The sequence below is a fragment of the Delphinapterus leucas genome, chromosome 15, assembly GCF_059928025.1.
Source record: "Delphinapterus leucas isolate spDelLeu-1000000601 "Yukka" chromosome 15, BTC_Dleu_Yukka2, whole genome shotgun sequence".
NCBI classification, from domain to species: Eukaryota; Metazoa; Chordata; class Mammalia; order Artiodactyla; family Monodontidae; genus Delphinapterus; species Delphinapterus leucas.
In genome coordinates this window covers 44735852-44753062 of record NC_143143.1, presented here as the reverse complement: position 1 = coordinate 44753062, position 17211 = coordinate 44735852, and the positions used below count along the sequence as shown (strand labels likewise).

The window sequence follows — 17211 nt, the reverse complement described above, 5'->3', positions numbered from 1 at the left end:
CTGCGGCTTGCCTCAGCCCCATTTCACAGATGAGGCACAGTGAGGTTACCTGCAGGAGTAACACTCCCCCGGCACTTTTCAGGCAGCTACGCTTCTGCTGGAGCTTGGCTACTTTTATCTATTTTGTTAAGGGCGGGACAGTATATTCCTAGGGCTTCTGTTTCTAGTACTGGGCCCTGATGCTTCTGTTGACGGGGTGCTCCACCCGCCACGGGAATGTGAGACCATCAGCCCTCCTCCCTGTAAATGCACAGGGCGGCCCTTCCTACTCGGAGAAGCGGGAATTCTCCAGGCAAATGCTGACAGTCGATTCCTGGTGCCAATGATGGCAACACCTGGGATGAGACCAGGAGGAAGCAGGACAATGACATGCTCTCAGACGGGGCTTCGATCAGTTCAGAGAGGGCCAGCCTAGATTCTGAAAGGTGCCAGACAGTTCCCATATGTGGTTTCCCTAACTTGCCTTTACGGTTGCACCTTCACAATTTTAGCCAGACCTGCGTATGGCCAGGTCTATAATTTGCTTGCAACTTTTATTTAAATCAACTCAGTTAAAAAAAATTAAGTATCTTCTTTATTCATGACTTAAGTTCTATGCATGAAATCGATTTAATAGTCATACTTTATTAATACATTTATCTATGGAAATAAAATAAATCTATGCACCAACTAAAATCATTGCATGTCCTCCAGTGCTGTGAGTTCTACGTTTTGAAGAATTCAAATTCTGAACTGGTGAAAGCCAGTCTTTATCCTCTAGTTTAAAAATACAGAAATAATACAAACACGCCTTAGGAAACTGTCTCTCAATATGTATAAATGGAACTCTCCACACACACAGTTTCAAATGGCTGACGAAAGAACCTGGGCAGGAATCAGGCATTAGGTCAGGAGGAGTAGAAGCACTGGATCACAGACATGGTGCAACATTTTAATAAGAAATCGCAGAATCTGGCCAAATTCAACCACCAACACTAGCGCACAGGAATCGTGTCTTCTCAACAGAAACCTCAAAGATATAAATTAATGTGCACGTTTTGTTAAAAAAAAAAAACGGGGGGGGGCTCAGTAGGCAGAAATAAGAATCTAAAACCTTGATTGATCAGGAAAGTTATTTGCATTGCTTCTCCAGGAAGACTGAAAAGGAGCACCTGTGCCTAAGGGGAGGGATCCCCCCGAGCCCAGGGGCTCCTCTGAGGTGCAGCCAGGAAGTGGGGAAGCAGCGGGGGCGCGGGGTGGGGGGGGCTGGCTTAGGATCCCTCCGCCCTCCCTCCCCCCACAGCAAGCAGCTCCACGCTTATCTGCTTCTACAGTGTTCTTCCTCCTACGAGACTCCCTGACCAAATTGTTCAGCTAAAAAGAAATCTGGAAACCACTGGTGAGGCCCAATTTCCTCACCTTACCAATGAGGGAACTGAAGCTCAGAGAAGGTAAAGACTTTGGGTCACTCAGCAAAGTAGAATCTGAGTCTGAAGAACTCAACATCCAGTTTCTGGCGTTTATCTGACCAAAAGCACCTCTAGGAATGCCCCCCCCCGCAGACAGATACTGGGGACCGTAGTGAACACCATACAACACCCTCGCCTACCCTCGAAAATGAAGAAGTGTGATTAACCATCAATTCCTCAAGGAGGGGATGGCGGCCAGCAGTATTTAATGAAGTGTTATGAGTCAATGGAAGTCAATTAGAAATAAGATGAAGGGGAAGTATTTGGGGAAGTATGAGGTAAGGAAACAGGCACATCTCTTCCTGAAAAGCTGTATAAATCAAATAATGTGTAAACAGATTAGGAAAGCTTCCTAATTACGAACAACAGAAACAAAAACAATGAAAATAGCAGTAGAAATAACGGCAACAGCTATAACGTATCCTTTATTACCTACCAAACACTGGAGTCAGCACTTTATATGCACTTAATATCCCTGTGACATAAATATTATTGTTCCCACTTTTATAGATTAAAAAACTGAGCCTAAGCCCATGCTAGGGTGACCAACTGTCCTGGTTTGCCTGGCACCAAACGGGTTCCCGAGGTGTGGAACTGTCAGTGCCGAAAGCAGGAAAATCCTGGGCAATTTGGGGTGGCTGGTGACCTTACCTGTGGGGCTGGTAGGTGACAGTAACTTCCATGTCAGCCGGACTCCCCAGCCACCACTACCTTCTAAGGGATAACTTCCCTCCATGTGCTCCAGCCTAGACTTTCACATACTGGTTTAAAGAAGGGCATGACCAGTATCGTACAAAACAACACGTTCATCTGTAGCTTTAGCTCCATTTAGAGAAAAGACAGCACTGCAGAGCCTCGAGCCTCCATCCCCCAGAAGAGTAGAGAAGGGACACTTACCTTGACCTCAAACTCGAAGTGCTCATCCTTCCCTTGGCCGCAGAGAACATAGCGTGGAATACTAATTTTGATGGGGTCCTTCAGGTTGTCTGGATTTGCTCCCAAAGAGCGAGACACCATCCGCTATCAAAGGCACATCAGATGGGAGAACAAAGAGAGAGACCAAGGTCACTGCACTGCAAATACCCCGCCCGGCCAGGCGGAGGAAATGCGTTTCAAGCAAAGAAAAGAGCATCAGACCAGTAGAGTTTACTTAGAAAAATGATGGTTTCCTTTGAAAGAGAGACGCTAAGTCTCTCTCATGACAAAAGACCATTTCTTTAGGGATACCATTCTAAAAAGGTAGGGCGAAAGCACTTCCAAATGTTGTTTGGCTTTGATGTTCCTTCCAATTTATAAGAACAAGTAAAAAAAAGGACAGATTACATATCCTGACTCTAAAAAAAAAAGTCTGGTATAAACCAGATTCTTTTCTGAAAAGTCTTGATCACTGAACAACTTCTTTTTTCTTCACAGACTACCAGACTGCTGTACGTAAAGCTCTAAAGCTGGAGATTTTATTCAAATGCACTTCATTTTTAACTTCTAGGCATTTTTATAAGGCAGTGTAGTGGGGAAAGCTCTTTAAACCACAATTAAAATGAATCCCCAGTGTTTCCTTTAGGCTCCATCTGATTAATAATCAACTGGGGTCTGACAAATGTCTACGGTCTGGATGGTGGGAAGACGGAGGGGCTTGAGGAATAGGCATTAAAAAAAATTAGAAAGGAATTCTCCTGAGTGTGAATGGAAGGAAATCTCTGAACAATCCTTATCATTAACACTAACGGAGGGCTTTACGAAACATAAGAAGATGTGTTTTTGAAGCAGTAACAGTAATAAAATAATTAAAATCATATTTATAGTTAGCATCATAATTATAGTTAGCGTTTATTGAATACATACTATTACCCAGAACTGTGCTGAACAGTTTATGTGCGTTGTTTTGTTTAATCCTCATGACCCTCCCCAGGAGGCAGGAAGCATTATGAACCCAATTTATCAGATGAAGAGTCCCAGGACTCAGAGCCTAGGTAAATTTTAAGAGTTCAGGTAACTTAGAGGTAAGTGGTAGAGTCAGGATTCGAACTCAGGCTAACCGAGAGAGCCCACATGCATCACCACTATACTGCTAGCGTGACATTTATTTATCAATTTATTTTTTAAAATTTTTTATGGAGGTATAATTGATTTACAATGTTGTGTCAGTTTCAGGTGGAGAGCAAAGTGAATCAGTTATACACATACATATATATCCACTCTTTTATGTTTAATTAGATTTGATTTACAGTATTGTGTTAGTTTCAGGTGTAGAGCAAAGTGATTCAGTTATAAATATTTTTTCATACTCTTTTCCATTGTAGGTTATTACAAGATATTGAATATAGTTCCCTGTGTATGCAGTAAATCCTTATTGTTTATCTATTTTATATATAGTGGTATATATCTGATAATCCCAAACTCCCAATTTATCCCCCCGCTCATTTTCCCCTTTGGTAACCGTAAGTTTGCTTTCTCTGTCTATGAGTCTGTTTCTGTCTTGTATATAGATTCATCTGTATTATTTTTTAGATTCCACATATAAGTGATAGCATATTTGCCTTTCTCTGCCTGACTTACCTCACCCAGTACCTTTCAGGAAATTTTAAAGTAAGTCCATCCACCTGAGATAAACTGAGCTAACAAACACCTCAACATATACAGAATTTAAGAAGATGGAAAACCCATGGTTATACAACTAAACTCACTGATTTGACCAAAAAGACAACAGGGGCAACAAGCTCCCTTTCCCTCAGGCAGAAAGGGGTCCTGGACCCTTGGATCCTCGGCCAGGGGTAGCATGGATGGTCCAGGTTTGCTGCGCATGGGAAAGCTCAGGTCTCTGGATGACATGGAGGCACGTGACTTGCCTCAGGTAGCTGCTTTCATCGAGCTGACAGTGTAAACATATCGGCACGATATGAAGTTACCAAAGCCTTTTAGAGCATCTTACTTTTTCACTGCGTGGCTGGTTACCCCAAACAAGAACCATTCCTTTTACTGCAGTGGTGCACCTGTTTAGCTGTCCTTGGTGTCAAAAACCATCACGGAAATCCCTAAAAAGAGAGTTTCTCGATACGTGTATTGCCAAAGACCTTTCAATCCACTAACAGTATTATTTCCAAATTACTATGAATGTAGACATCTCCTGAAACATGGGATATGTTTATCTATTTGAAGGTGAAAAGGCAGAGAAATAATCTAGTGCTTTTATTTATTTTCAACAAACACATTTAACGTTAAGAAATGTCTTTGACCTCAAAGCCCATGGTTTGGCCATGCAGTCCTTGCTCTGCTGTCTTAGCTCTGAAACCTTCTATGTCATGCTTGTAACTGTATTTTTCAAGTGGGAACATAACCTCTCTTCCACATGTGACACAATCACCTGGGAACTCCACTGCTACAGTGCAAGCGCGTGCACGCGCGCGCGTGTGTGTGTGTGCGCGCGTGTGTGTGGAGTTGGGAGTGGAGAGCTGTGGTGTCCGGAAGCGCAAAGGAGCTTAGAACAACCTCAGGAGAAGGGCTGCCGCTGTCAGGCTTTTAAGCAAGAACCGGTTAACACTAGTTTAGAAGACCCACTCCTGGATCCTCCCTACCGGTTAGAACAACAGGCCCTGCGGCAGCTGACTGGGTGAGGAGCTCTCTCTGCACAGCTGCGGGCTCCCCGCTAGGGGGCAAGAAGGGGGAAAAGGAGGAAGGAAGAAGAGCAATTAAATTGTTCCCCTTCAGGCTCGGTCGACACACAGCGTGATAAACCAGAGCAGTGCTGTTAGTGCCGCTGGGCTAGAACAAAGCCCTAGGGGTCTGGTGCTCCTAAATGGAGAGGCAGCAACCCCAGCTAGGGGACAGGAAAGCCTCGTGGAGAAGGGGCTCTGCAGCCGGGTACACAAGGATGAATAGGAGTTTTCCAGGAGGAAGAGAAGGCTCATTCTGGCAGAAGAAAGGGTGCCCTCGCTATAAACCTTTAGTTCACTGAGGAAAGTAAAGAAATACCTGGGCCGATGTTTGGCACAGAGAGGAGGGGGGATGGGGAGAGAGGGAGGGAAAAAACTGTTCCCCTCCAATCGATTAGGAACAGTGTGTTACCACATGTGTTTATCGGTTCTCAACAAGGTGCAGAGGACAATACCAACACGTTTAACACACTTGGTGGATTCTCCACCACTGTCTGCTTCCCTGAAGCAATTGCAGAAGAGGGACTTGGATTCCACATGGCCGTCACCTGGAGGAGACTCAGAATTCAATCCGAGCTTTCGGAGCTGGTCTCTGACGGAGAGTCACCCACCCTCTCTGAACCTCCATTTTGTCGTCAGTGGAAATGGGCACGATGTTTCCCAAATCTCCTCTATGTGGCAGGGACCCAACTGTGACCAAGGCCGTGTCCCGCCCTGTGGGACAAGTGAACTGATAATTACAGGATGAGAAAGTTATGCTGGGGGTCACTGAGTGAAAACATATATACAGATATTGCTATCCAAATACTGTGAACTTCCCTGAGGAAGAACTACAGTCAAAACCGCCCAGGTACACTGTTAACCAAGCAGCAGAGACTTAACTTTCTAAACACCTTTCCCTATAGGCGCCCTTAGGATATACAATCAAACATCGATGTCTTTTACTGAGCGCCAGCTATGGACCATACACAGGGCCAGGTCCTGGGAATACAAAGTAACTTTGACAAAGTATCTGTAACTTCTAAGACCTTTAGTTTTTCTCAACTGCATTAAGTTTTAAACAAAGACAAGGTTTTTCTACTCTAGATGGATTATATGCTAACGTTAGCAAACGCTACCTTAACCTTCTTTTTTCATATGTCAACTTTCAAAGGGGGTTAAGACTGTAACTGATGGTCTGGTTATTACACGGGCATTTTAAGACTAGAAAGTTCTCTAAGAATGCATAATTGTGAAATCAATTGCTAATGAAAAGAAAGTTGTTTGATGCATAGGCTTATAAATCCCTTACAGAAAAAAATCACTGCCTTTGATAACTTAACTGGGTATATGAATTACGTAGAGCCCAGTTACCTAGGAGAAACTGGATCTTATTATGTAGCTCGCCTAAATCCAGGACGGCCCTTTACATCCCAGCACATGCACGTGTACCTCAAGAAACGGTTCTGGGTGGTACACAAGAGCCACTGCTCCATTCAGGACCAGACAGGGAAGAATAACTGAACCCATTGCTGAGAAGGGGATATTTCTCTTCATTATTTTGCACATTGGGGATTAGAAATATTGTCAGAGTTCCCACTAACATCTGGGACCACAGTTTACTTCAATCTCACTGATTTCACAGTTAACTAAATATTAACAGGTGTAGAGAAATGAACACCTGCAGAAATGAATAACTGAAGAATAAGCCAGGGACCTGAAGACATTTGAGGAAGAGTATAGAGAAAAATTCAGAGCATGTGCTTCCACCAAATCACTGCTGCAACGTGATTTTTAGACACTATGTTCTGAAGTCAATTTGATGAGAAATGTCGAATTCTCAGGATATACTGTGAAAGGTTCCTGACGTTCTCCTAAACTATGTTTACGTTGGGCAGGAAGGAAAACTCACATAAATGTCTCCTAAATTTACTTTTTATTTGAAAGGAGCTATATTTTGAATATCTTGAGATTTACAGTGGACAAGCAAATGTGTGCTGTATCATATATCCCATTATTTATGAGAGTTTTTAAATTTCCATGGAATTATTTATTTTGGAATCAGTCACAGTTTCTCTACATGTAGCAAAAAAGATTCTTAAACTTGGAAGGGGAAGCTGGTGACACATCATGCTAGGAGGTAAAGAAACATGAAAGGCTGTATGTCTGGAAGCACGTCGCGCAGGAGATCTGGATAAATATGTAGGACAGGTCAAGGAATTTCAAATGCACCACAGAGTGGCTCTATTTAGAAATAAAAAGTCAAGGAAAAGTACATAATTAGTAACTTGGATTACATTCCTGTACATAAGAAATATCTTTTAGGGGCTTCCCTGGAGGTCCAGTGGTTAAGAGTTCGCCTTCCAGTGCAGGGTGTGTGGGCTCGATCCCTGGTTGCAGAGATAAGATCCCACATGCCTCGCGGCCAGAAAAACAGAAACATAAAACAGAAGCAATACTGTAACAGAGTCAATAAAGACTTTAAAAATGGTCCTCTTTAAAAAAAAAAAAATCTTTTAAAATAAGATACAGAGAAATATTTTTCTGATAGCTTTTAACAAAACAATGTCCTGTGTCAACAAATTCACTATTTTTCCAGTGGTGTGGAAATATTATAGTCCAGTCCTCAGCCTAAACAAGCAGACAGAACACAGGCTACGTTTTGAATATTCAGATTAGAATCTTCTCTTCCTACTCAGGCTGTCTCCTTCAAAAGGAGCAAATTAAGAAAATTAATAGGAAGCAGCATTAACATCCACTAGGATCACGGTCGGCACTGCAGAGGGCACAAAGTGAACCGATTCCAAAGGGAGTCATCAACATTCTCCCCTAAATGCTCTAATTACATACCAGATGGCTGAATGCAGTATATGCTTTAACCATGACAAGGTCAGGGCTCAGGACGGCCGTCTGATCTCTTAGCCAAATATCCAAGCTTTGCTTCTAAAATACAGGCAAACCTGGGTTTTTATCAGATTTAGCAAAAACTAGTAATTCCCCTTTCTCTGTTCCCAGCATAGCACATATTTCTAATCCCTCTTTTTTCAACCACACATGCCACAGTAATAGTTCTAATTAGAGCTATTTGCATCAAGCACCTACTATGACCCAGCAGTTTGAAAATGGGGGTCTGGGGCAGAGATGGTGAGGACCCATCACCTTCTCAAATATGAGCCATGTCACAGGAAATGGGGCATAAAGGTAACCTGTGTGAACAGATGTACATTACAAATGTGGCAAAAAGCCAAGGCATGCTTGCAATCCTCTCCAGAAGGCAAAGCCTGCCTGTGCTGTGAAGGGACCGGGGCTAGTCCCACACCAACTTTGAAGGCTTAGTACCTACAACTGACCTGGATTTGCTAAGACACATGGCACACCTACCTGCTCCAGGTCAGGGTCAGGACTTAACAACAGCCCGACATGTAGAACCACCATGAACTGCATCTCATTTTAAAGTGAGTTTAAAAGACGCACGTCAGGAAACAGAAATATGGATTTTCAAATAAAGGAGTATTTCTTTCCTTTTGATATGTATCTGTATCTATATGTTATCAAGGATAAATTACCCAGAAAATGACAAACTGTGTTGGATATAAATGCTTGTGGAATATCCTGAGTTTACTGGCCTTCCAGTAAATTCGAATCTGTGATTCTCACTGAAAGTAGATTATTTCATCCATGTAGATTTGAGTTGATTGATCAACACTGTTTCAAGGTTTGGAAATACTGAATGATCTGATGAATGTTTCAGCCTGAAGCTATTAAAAATGTTCCCATCTTTCTCTAGACCAAAAAGAACTTTAATGGTCATTGTCTCTGGATAACCCATCGTTAGATGGATGATTTACAAAAAGACTAAATAACAGGTCTAGTACGAATGTGGCAGTAGCTGTCATGTGGCTCTCGTTGCCAAACATGAGTCTAGGCAGTTGAGGACCTGAGGAGGGAAAACTAGCTGATCTCCCTCCTGGTTCTACAATGTCTTTAATGACCCAAGAAAAATACCACTCACCATCACTCACTGATTTCTGCTGAGCCCTAGTTTTGGTTCAAACTGTGCTGATTTCTCAGGTCCAGGCAAAACTGAAGTGGGGGTAGGGGACTGGGGGAGATTCTCTTTATCAGGTTTCTGTAGAGCATACTGTTTAATCTTCCAACTAAAGGAGCAACTTCGAGCACACACGGTTATCTGTACTGTACCGCCACAATGATCATACCCAGGCTTTTCTTCTGTAAGAGCTAAAATGTAGAGAGCAAAGAGGAGACATAAGGCGTACGAAGACACGATGGAATTGCAAAGAAACTTGTAAGGCGATTCTTGAAAAACAAAACTCATAAAAAGAGAAATAATATTTAATGTCTACAAATTCCAAGAAAAAAAGTTACAAGTCAGAAAAAAATCAATAGTTCTTCCAATCAATTATTCATTCCTACGAAAAAAAACAAATCAACAACAAAAAAATGTATTCAGGCAATGTCAAGAATAACCATGACCAGAAGGTGACTCTGGCATTGTGGAAAGAACATACATTCTGGAGTAAGGTCTGGGTTTGAGTTCCAATTCCCAATCAGTGATCCTTTCAGATACAAAATGGAAATCGACAACAATTCGCCCATCCTGGGAGGATCACTGTGGGGCTCCAAAGAAACAATACGTAGGAAAGAACTCTGCACACTGTAAACCACAATACAAAGGGTGGTCAGGGCTGTTACAGCTGTAGTCCACTGCATCTTCAGCAACAGAAGGTTTTAACAAGATGGCAGAAGAAGAAAACGTGAGTAGTGATTTATAATAGAATCTCTTTCCTTCTCACCAACTGTATTCCGTTCCATTCCTTATAAAGGAGGTTTTTTTAAAAATTACAAGGATGCATCCTTAAAAAGAGATTGGACGGTGGTGGTTTGGAATCTGTGTTTTGTAAGAACCCGCAGGGGGACCGAAGAGTGTTGGAGGTAAAGAAGAAAACCCCGTTGGGGCTTCCCTGGTGGCGCAGTGGTTGAGAGTCCGCCTGCCGATGCAGGGGACGCAGGTTCGTGCCCCGGTCTGGGAAGATCCCACATGCCGCGGGGCGGCTGGGCCCGTGAGCCATGGCTGCTGAGCCTGCGCGTCTGGAGCCTGTGCTCCGCGACAGGAGAGGCCACAACAGTGAGAGGCCCGCGTACCGCAAAAAAAAAAAAAAAAGAAGAAAACCCCGAGGAGGTGAGAGAGAGCTCACTGTGTTCTTGGAAGGGCTGTGATATAACACAGTTGTGAAACAGACTTGTTCTACTCTGTGACTGAGGGCGCCACAGATGGACGGACTGCAGATGGAGGTCACATTAAGGAAGATTATGGAAACGACGGTCTAACAACGAGAGCAGATCCCAATGGATAAACTGCTTCAGAGGCAGGTGATGAGCAGCCTGTGGAGGTGTCGAGCAAAGACTGAACTGGAAAATAAGTTCAACTAGTAACTAGGACTCTACTTCCATAAGGGAGAGGTCCTACAGGTTTTATCTGAATTTATCTTCACTAGAACCTTGGGAACCCTGACCCAATACATCTGGGTGTGGTCCCAATTCTCTCTCCCTTGTAGCCGTAGGAGGAGCAGCAGATGTTCTTGCCATGGCTTCGTGGTGAACGGAGTGTGCGCTGCCTTTTGCCCCTTGACTTTGGACTTGCATGTGTCACTTGCGTTGGCCAAGGGGATGTTAGCAGACATGACGCACGGTTGCCTTTTCGTGCTTCTGTCATCGACATGATACGGCCACTGCCCCTTCCACATAGATCCAAAATGAGGCAGGTGGTGCAGACCAAACTAGCTGACCTGCAGATGACCTTAGCCTAAAGCAGAGCTGCCTCGATTTACTTGCAAACCATTAGTGAGAAATAAAAGCTTTTTTTTGGTATGTCACTAAAATTTTGAGGGTTGCTTGCTATGTGGCAACAGCTGACTGATATGACATCTATCACAAAAGATACGTTAAGGAAGGAAGCAGTATCAATTAAAGTGAATAGTGGAAGCTGTGTAACTAAATTAACAAGACGACCTCATTAGAAACTGGTCTGTCCAACAAGACCATCTGAGAAGCATTAATAAAAGTGCTCTAATCTATTTATCATTCAAAACTGTAATTCATCACTCATCTAAAGAATGTAAATAAAAATTACTGTAATTACTACCACTGGAAGGCATAAGCATTCTCTCCAAAGGATGCACACACATTTTTTTAAGTAATGAGAACAGGGAGACAAACTGTTTTGAAATGTTTTTCAACAAAGACGAAATAAATTCACCCTGCCAACCACAAGTCTGCACAACAGGCAGCTGTGAGCAAAATGGATTTTAATCAAATTCAGATGAAATCACTGTTTCAAAAGGCCTCAAAGAGGTATTGTCTAGAACGCCTTAACAAGCTCCGCCATGTGAATGCTTACGCCTATACTACGACAGTGCAAGATGCCACATAATAAAGTGTGTATGAACCTGTTTCTTTCTGATACAGGAACTCGTTACAACTGAGAAGACGGTACTTCAGGCTGGACGCTGAGGCTGCCACGCCTGCTCCGCCGCAGCAGTGTCCCAGCTCAGAACCCGAAAATGAGCCCGTGAGCCAGAGAGGCCCTAGGACTGAAGCCACGGAGGACAAGGGCACGCACACCACTCCACTGGCTTCTCCAGGCATCACGACCACCTTAATACTCACTTCATGATGGCAAATCAAATTCTCGTATCAGGACCGTATTTGATCTCAAGGTAAAAAGTATGCTTAGGTGAAAAGAAGTGACACGTGAAATCTGAACTGCCCAGAGGCGGCTGCTTCTGTTTTGTAGTGAGAGCAGAATGCAGCCCTCATCTCGGGCCACTTGGACCATAAAGCAGACTGAACAAGTCATAACCGATAATATCTGTATGCAATGCCCACTTTCGCTGCGTGCTCCATCTACGGACAATATTAAAGAACATCATCGATAACACAGTAGGATTCTGCTTCTTTACCTATGAGGACGAGCAGGTCTGTCTAATACGTACCACTCTGTTAAAATTTTGGACTGCTTATGTACTGTTTCCTTTCCAACCAAGGCATCCCTCTGCTGACATCTTAAACTCCACTCTCTCCACTCTTCATGATCATTCATTCCGTTCTTCTTATGAAGAACACACGAGAAAATACTCAATTTAAATTAGGGGAAATATTATTGATAAGATATTAGAAGACTATTGTGGTTCATTTTGGAAATTTTTTCTGTGGTAGAAGATCCACCAGCCAAGCATGCGACAAGCTAACTAATTGTAATAATGTCCTTACCACAGACTCAAAAGCCTCCATGTGTAAGGCAATAGAGTGCATGTGTGTGTGTGTCTGTGTGTATCGGGGGTGGAGGGTGTTGCTGAAGAGGTAAAAACAGGCTCCACATGAAAAGGTAAAAACATTTGAATTCTACCGCCTCAAAAAGACAAAAAGCTCCGCTTGGCCACCGCAAACCAGGCTGCGGCCAGCAGTGTGGACCCTGATGCACTCTCCCGGGTCCTGCCTCTCCCTGCTCACTTCCCCAGAACCTGGGGAGAGGAAAACCAATGCTAGAAACTTGGAGCAAGTTCAGTAGCTTGTTGTCGGCGCTGATGGGGAACAGAGGGAAGACCTGCATTTCCTGACCAAAGGGAGATGGTCAGTCCCTGGAAGGGTCAGCCCTGGCACTGGCCCTATCACGGACGAGGAACAGAAGTGAAGGGGGGCTACAACATTATATTGCACATTATGTAAATATCTGACCAGAACACAAAGTGGCCCCTGCAGGCAAGGCTAAAACGAAGGCCTTAGCGGAACGGCCGAGTCGCTAAGCACGGACGCACTGCAGCGCAGCTGCCGTGACCCTGGCTGAAGTGAAGGACAGGGCCAGGGGGAGGTGGCCCCCTTCCTCCTGAGACTCTGGAAGCTAGTAGGACATTCATAACTGAGAAACAGGAGAAGGTGCGCGGAGCAACCCAGGGTCAGATGTAGTAAAACACCAGTACAAAACGTGTAACCCGACTCTGCACAGGCATGTGAACAGCAGTGCGGGCAAAGGAAGGGGTCAACCAGAGAAGGGAGAGATTTCTGAAGAGCCCAGCTTCAAGCCTCTTTCCAGGAGGAGGGCAGCCGGCTCCCGGGTGGTACCAGTGGGGAGAGGAGCCCGACCTGAGGCAGACACGGCCATGAGTTGCTCTCAGAAGCGAGGCCAGCAGGCCCCCGTGGTCGGAGGTGAAGGAGGGTGAGGCAGCTGAGAGGCAGGCGGGAGGGAAGGGACTCTCCTAGAGAGACTAGGAGAAGCTAGTCTTCCCATCCAGGGAAGCGCCGGATGCCATCGACGTGGTCTCTATCTGATAAGATAGCGCACGGCAGCCTGGGAAGTTACACCGGGGCTAAGAGTCTCTCTAGGAGAGGACCACCAAAGCTCAGAGGAAGGCCTGGCACACTGGGGGCATGTGGCCCAGGGGAAGGGCAGTCAAAGCTAAGCCAACGAGGAAGGAGCTGAAGTCACAGGCTGGAAAGGAACAGTCCAGAGTCTGAAGGGAGGAGGGAAAAGGCAATGCCCTGAAGAAGACCCCACAGGGCAGGGGCGCTGCCTACATCCTACATGTTACAGGGAGGGGAGGGCGCTGTAATCCCCCAGGTCCCCCAGGGAAGCCTGATGTGTCACTAACGTGCTCTGCGGCAGAGCTGTCCTAACCTTGGCCAACAGAGGACGTTGAGAGGGTCACTGCCAGACCAGACAGACATCTTTTCAGGCAGCACAAATCCGCCTGCCAGTGTCCAGCAGAAATAGACTCCAAGGCACATAAGCACAGGTCGACATGAGCACAATGTGAAATGCTTCCAGCACCTCACAAATAATGAGGACCCGATTTACAAGGCTGACGTTCAAGAAAGTGAAGCAAGGTGGTGATAAAGACATTTCATCAGTGCTCTACTACCACCTATTTTTAGTTCAGTGGCGATATTTAAAATATTTACATTTTCAATTTATAGAGGCCTGCATTTTTCCAGTTTCAAATCAGTTACCTACACTAAGATAGACATAGCCCTGGATGACTTTCATCATGTTTATTTTATGAAAGATCTCAAAAAATACATGGAGTATTTTCACAGGTCTCCTCCCTAGAGCCTTGTCAAGTGTGCGATTAGCCACAGAGCCTCATCCTGAGAGGTGAGGGTCGGTTTCCAGACCTCAGGGGCCACATTGCGGCCACCCTCCGGACACAAGGTGCTGGTGCACAGCTGAACATTCTGGGCTTCCTGAGGGTGCTGGGCGGCACTGCTTCCTGAATCTGATGGGTGTGAGTTTCGGGAAGAAGACGAGTTCGATGGTGGATGCTGTTTTCATCTCTGGGACAACAAGACACCTGAATTCACTTAAAGCTCGGCACCTGACCACATCAAACCGTGTCCCTGGAGGCGGCGAGCTCGGAGAGCCGCTCTGAGGATAGAACACGCGGTCTTCCCTCACCAGGGCGACGTGGGTGTTGAGAAGGACCAGCGGCTAGCAGTGGCCTGGGCCAGAGCCACCCTCGACTCTGACCGTCGTGTACAGCAAGAGCTGAACCTCCACCAGAGACGGGGCGTCCACGTCCAGGTTTCCGTGAAGGAAATAAATCAGGTCGACCAGGGTATTCTGGAACCTGGATGACAACTGAACTCCGTTCATGAAAACTAAATCAGGGATTTCCGCCTTCCAATCAAGGGAAAGCTGGACCAGATCTTGCTGGAACAAAGGATGGCTGGCGCAGGCGGCGGCATCGGCCTCGGACGTCAGGACACACAGGAGGTCCCAGCACATCTACTGACAGAGGTGTCTGCTGTAGGTAAGCACGGTGAGCAGGAGACTCTCTGCAGAGCCCAGGAGTGAAACGCTCTGCCCACCAAAGCCGATCTGAACCTCCTGTAGCCCAGAGAGGGGCAGAGCGCGGAGCAGTCCCACGGAGGCTGGGGGATTCAGAACCAGCGTGCACAGGGCTGAGCGGAGCAGCAGCTCACACGCGGGCCAGGGGGCAGGCTCCGCGCAGCTGGCGACAGCGAGCCAGTACACACGCTGGGTCTCACTTGTGTCGCCCAAAGTCTTGGTAGGGAACCGGCCACCAGCTCAAGGAAGCCTTTCAAAGGGCACTCTGGAAGCTTCAGCATTTGGTCTGGGAATCGCGCGAGTGTCTGCTTAAGCAAAGAGCCCGTTCTGACACCTTCCACCTCCAGGCAGAAGACGGAGCCCGGCGAGGAGCCTGGAAAGTCGGCAGCTGTGGCTCTGTAGGGCACCAGGCTCCCTGCCCGCCCGACAGCCCCTGACCCTTCCCTGCTGCTGCCAACCTAAGCTTCTTCGGGAAAAGAATGAGCTTCTGGTGACACCCCGGGTGCCTCCAAGAGCGTGTCCAGGGGTAAGAGTTTCAGAAACGGCAGCCTTGCGATGAATGCTGCTGCACGGGAGGCGAGCCCCCACGGTCCCACAGGTTCCCCGTGTGCCCGCCCGCAGCAGATGGCTACTGGTGTCTCTGTAAAGGTCTGAGACCCACTGGTTAAAAGATCCCAACCCGCTGCTTCCCTCTGGCTTGACACTCACGGGTGACCCCAGAGAGCTCACTGCCTTGGCCACCACCTCCTCCCTGGCTTCCTGCTCCTGGCAGAGCTCGGAGGCCGGAGCCCTCGGGGGGGACGCTGTGGCCTGAGACACTTTCAGAGAGAACGAGGCAGAGGAGCTGGCTCTGTCTGGTCTGCTCACTCCCGCTGTCCACGGACACTTCCTGGGATGCGCATTGCAGCCAAGTCCAGCTGGACATGACCCCCGGGCTGTGTTCACCTTCAGGGGTCGTCGGTTCACTGAAATTTTCTGACTCGCCCTGAAAATGTCCCTCACCGCTCGTGCTGCTTTCGCTAAGAAAAGAGATTTTAGTTAGATCGACGTGTTCTGGTTGAGAGCCGCCCCTGTTACAATCGCTGCTGTGTGACGGCTCGGGCTCCGAGGGCTGAGACCCCCGCTGGCGGGCCCCTCCGCCTGGCGCTGAGGAGGGGGCAGAGGGACCTGAGATGCTCTGGGTCGCGGGCCGGATCCAGTGGTGGTTCTGGTCTACCTTCCTCCTCTCCTCTCGGCCGGGGGCGTCAGTGACTTCTTTGGACAGCAATGGAGCAAGACAGCTCTTCTGTCAAAAACAGGTGAAATGGGGCTGTGGCACCTTTTGCGATTCTTTTCCACATGAAGATTCTTGCGGGCATTGGTTTCATTGTGTGGATTAATGCAGAGGCTCAATCGAAAGCCTAAGCCATTCGTGTTGACTGATTCATGATTTCAGAATAGAGGACCTGATTCACACACAAAGCATCAATTTCCGTATTTCATATCTTATAAGTCGCCAGCTATTTTGATCAAAATACATTGTAGGGATTGATCCACAGTATCCACTTTTTGGTCTAGTATTTTATTTACTCTAAAATAGACCCTAAGACCTTTGATGCAATTTTCCAATGGGCAAGTAAGAGTAATCGGGGCAGACAATGCAAATCAGAAACTGACAAGTATTCCAACTTCATGCATGTTTCTCTGGCCTCTTGGTTTGTTTCACTGGAATCCTTCATTATAACTGCCCAGCTGAGATGGTCATAATGATATCTACAAACCAGCACCATGAAAGGTTCACTGCCAGCCTGCAACAGACCAGGCACATGGACACAAAGAAATGAAAGGCAATGTCCTTCTCTTCACAAGGTTACCAGCTGAGGAAACGGACGTCCACAGGAAGACAGTGTCATTCCTGGATGGTTGGGATGGAGGGCAAGGTGGTGGCCAGTCTCCCATGGGACACCCACCCCTCCGCCGCTCTCTCTGTTCAGTGATGTAAGATTTCCACCACCTTGTAGTTTTGCTTCTTTGCTTTTTAATTTAGGAGTGTATGTAAGGACAAGTCCCTCAGCCGAGGAAAATACAGATAAAGCCTTACAAATCGTATGCCCAAACAAACCTTGGTTTGACAACCCACCAGAGAAATAAGCTACCCAACCAAAAGTATTTCCTCTGCACCGTTGCCAATGCGGTCGATAAAACACGCAGGGTTTCTAAAACCTCGAGAAGTACCCAGTTTCATTTCCAAACCCCCTAACTGATTCTGATTATATAATTCAATCTTTTAAAT

At 46.2% G+C, this 17211-nt stretch overlaps 1 protein-coding gene and 1 pseudogene across 7 annotated transcripts in view; both read right to left on the bottom strand.

Annotated features, from left to right (window-relative positions):
* Positions 1 to 17211, bottom strand: part of LOC111185022 (kinesin-like protein KIF16B) — a 300702-nt gene that overhangs the window by 83320 nt on the left and 200171 nt on the right. For all 7 annotated transcript variants that reach the window (XR_016387865.1, XR_016387866.1, XM_089896550.1 and 4 more), the window contains one exon: positions 2346 to 2468. Coding sequence is in view for 5 of the 7 variants with exons in the window: in XM_089896550.1 (XP_089752676.1) it covers positions 2346 to 2468 (123 nt within the window). In the remaining 2 variants the exon portion in view is untranslated. The remainder of the gene's footprint in view (positions 1 to 2345; positions 2469 to 17211) is intronic.
* Positions 2476 to 17163, bottom strand: LOC149747448 (uncharacterized; annotated as a pseudogene).